At 36.8% G+C, this 3390-nt stretch overlaps 1 protein-coding gene across 1 annotated transcript in view; it reads right to left on the reverse strand.

Annotated features, from left to right (window-relative positions):
* The window catches only part of itgbl1 (integrin, beta-like 1), a 62521-nt gene that overhangs the window by 3502 nt on the left and 55629 nt on the right, over window positions 1–3390 (reverse strand). The window contains exon 10 of the mRNA XM_005733788.1: window positions 1593–1706. Coding sequence (XP_005733845.1) covers window positions 1593–1706 — 114 coding nt within the window. The remainder of the gene's footprint in view (window positions 1–1592; window positions 1707–3390) is intronic.

Below are 3390 nucleotides of genomic sequence, written 5' to 3' on the forward strand. Positions count from 1 at the left end.
CAGTTGTATGTGTAATGAGAATCCACAGCACTGAAGGATCCATGAAATCTCTGGATGCAAAGTAATTTATTGGCTAACTTTTGTCAAACATTTTTAATCTTTACAAAATGGCAAGAAATGACTCAATCACTGCTATCTGAAAAAAAAAAAAAACCCAAAACAAACCCTTTAACCAAAAAATAAAACCCTCTCTGGAATTGCCTTTCCATGTAAAACACTATTCCAATAAAATAACTTCCAAGGATATGGTTACTTTCACATTTATACTGCAGTCAGTAATGGTAGTCAGGCACATTTGCCAGATGCTCTAATGCATTTTCTTAGTTTGCTCCCTGTGTTTAAGCAATGCCGATCTGCATTTGGAAACACTGATGCTCATTTGAATGACATTAAGGCTGACATTTGGACTCTTAAAGTCATGATGAGAAGCACTTGTGAAGCTATTCAGATTCTGACAGGCCCCCAGGGCAAAAATAATTAGATGTGTACTAAACTTTCCACAGTCAGTGATGAGAATAAAGCTCCTGTGGATAAACAGCCATATGGCATATAGGTATGCAGTTGTTTATGGTTGTCAGGCACACAACCACAGCCATTAACATTAATACAAAATGAGTAATACAAAAACAACAACAACAACAACAATAAACAGTGTACAAAATGTTTAAAAGCGCTCATTATGGATTTCAGTTACGCAACTCTTACAAACTTCCGACATAATTTAGTTATGTTAGTCATGGTTTTGTCAGTTATGATTAGCTGTTTTAACTATTCATCCGTTACATGTAGTGCATTTAACAGCTAATCACTGCTTAACTAGCTATTAAGTGTTTAGATTTAATATAAGCTAACAGTTTTAACTGCTATGATAGTTGTTTTATGATCGGTTTTACTGTTTCTATAAAAACAGCTGCCAAACAAGCCCACACCCCATCTCTGGTTCACTGGGATTGTTACTCATGAAAGTAATTTGATTTTAACACGCGGCTCCCTCTTTCTGCTAAGGTGTCGCTCTTCAATAAAATTCTGCTCCAGTATTTTCTTTTAGAAAACCCCTAAAACACCTTTTCAAAAACAAATGTTTAGAAGCAAGGCCATTAAAATGGCTTTGATTTAACTCGACACCTTTTTCGTCCTTAGTAAGGGCCAAGCTTTGAAAATGTAAATTAGCCCCTGCTTCTCCCAGCATCTCTGCATCTTGAGCACACCTGCCCACCTTCCACTCTATTCAAACATCATAAAACTACTCTCCATTAGATAGAGGCAAGTTGCACATTTAAATTAATTCAGCCACACACATTTAAAACATAAATTGGTTTTGAAGAAGAGCAAATTATACAGTAACCCCAACAATGTAGCGTGCTAATCTCCCTTTTCAGTGTTAGAAATACTAATGTAATAAAAACTTGACTACCCTCATGGAAATAAAACATCTGGCAGTCTCTGGGGCACTTCAGTCCAAAGGTGGAAATGCTCAGCTGTGACTTTGACTTTTATAATGACTCATTATCTTCTAGTATTTACCATTTTTACTTATTCTGATTGTATCGACTGTATTTGATTGATTGTCTCTCTTTTTTTGATTTCATTACCTGTGCAGATGATCCCGTCGTGCTTATCACACTCTCGGTCGTCACACTCACAGTACTCTCCGGACACCCACCAGTCTTGGGGATTGCAGATACACTTACCACAATGACAGGAACCTGTAATACACACATGTAGACCACACATACACAAGCATACACATTGACAACTGTATATTAACATCATTTTTTTTTCATTTCAGCTGGGATTTTGGCAGTATATATTCGTTATTTGCTGTAAATTACTTATTTTGCACAGAAGATAATACTGGGCTGAGTGAATATGACATGTATTCTGGGGAAATGGACACTAATATGCTTTCACCACCAGGACACCAATCCACCCACACTTTAAACTTCCTGTCATGCCCATCAGTGTCTATTCTTCTCTCTATCATTCTCTCTCTCACTCACTCTTAAGGGCAGCAGCAGGATAATAAAGTATTAAAGACTGGTAGAGAGAAACAAATCTACTGTTGTCCACTTTATTTTTCCTAAGCTCACACCCAGAGGTCCAGCAACTATGGTTTCAATCCCCCCAGTTTGTATCCACATTCACTGGGTTGCAGGAAAACCACTATGAAAGATGGGAGCAGATGAAGTAAGAAGAAGGAGAGAAAGTGAAACGGTGAAACAACAGGAGGAGGCGAGGAAAGGTAGCTCTTGTGCCTCGGTGTAGCGGCGCATGGAGAATGAACATGCTCGTCTTCATTTTCACACCATCCTCGGCTTTGCAGGGCTGGACTCAGAGCAGCAGGTCTATTTCTGTGGATTCACTGCTATGCAACAGAGAAAAAAATCCTGCTGCGTGGTGTCATTTGCCACCTAATGATACATACAATGTAGTGACAATGCGCAGTGTAAAGAAGTCGACAGCTGCTCCTGCTGCAACTAATGATCAGTTTATTTACTGTCAATTAAAATTTCTATACCTCCAAAATTTAGTCTACAAATATCAGACAATAATTTAAGTACTCTAAATACAACTATATCAAGAGATTAAGCAAAATAGTACAACAATGAAATCAAAATCTTCCTTTTGATCACAATACATGATGTGAACAAGAACATTTTTGTTAATTTTCTATTACCCACCTTAATTAAATACGCTCAGCTGCCTGAGATTGAATTATTTGACTATAATGCTGTAGGTAACACGATAAAAGTTTGCCAAATAAAAGTCTAAGTATCTAAACCACAGACTACATGATAAAAATGTTTCAGTGTAAATGTAAATCTTCTAAGTAACATCATCTTCTAGTATTATCTGAATTAGCCTAATTTCACTGATCAGGACATAACTGCTTGCACTGAATCGCCAATCAAGTCTGATACTTTGATTATCTCCAATAGATTGAGACAATCTCTCCCTTTTAGTATTTCCTTGAACTATTCCTTGCTTTCCTTGAGTTTAGCTGCCTTTTTAGATGAATTTTTCAGACTGCTAATAAGCTTCTTTATTATTCCTAGAAGGGATAAAGGAAACATACTTAACATTATAAAATACCTTGACCCTGGCTTAGGTGAGGAGCCTCTGTATTCACTGTCCTTTCATGTAAATCCTATGTGGTCATCCATAGTGAATTGAGGCCTTGAGTTGTTCCTATCAAACCACAACTTATCCTCAGAATACAAATGTATCAGTTTTTGGCTGAACTTCCTATTATAGCTTGGTAATAAGAAAATTATTGTTAAAAATTATTAGGATAAGTAAAATGTAAATAATACACAAGCAATACTTTGTACTGTGTCAACAGTGGTTGTGGCTCAGTAATATTACATTCAAATATATGATTTGGGGGGG

Source organism: Pundamilia nyererei, unplaced genomic scaffold, assembly GCF_000239375.1.
Source record: "Pundamilia nyererei isolate P.nyererei 1_Seehausen unplaced genomic scaffold, PunNye1.0 scaffold00055, whole genome shotgun sequence".
Lineage (NCBI taxonomy): Eukaryota > Metazoa > Chordata > Actinopteri > Cichliformes > Cichlidae > Pundamilia > Pundamilia nyererei.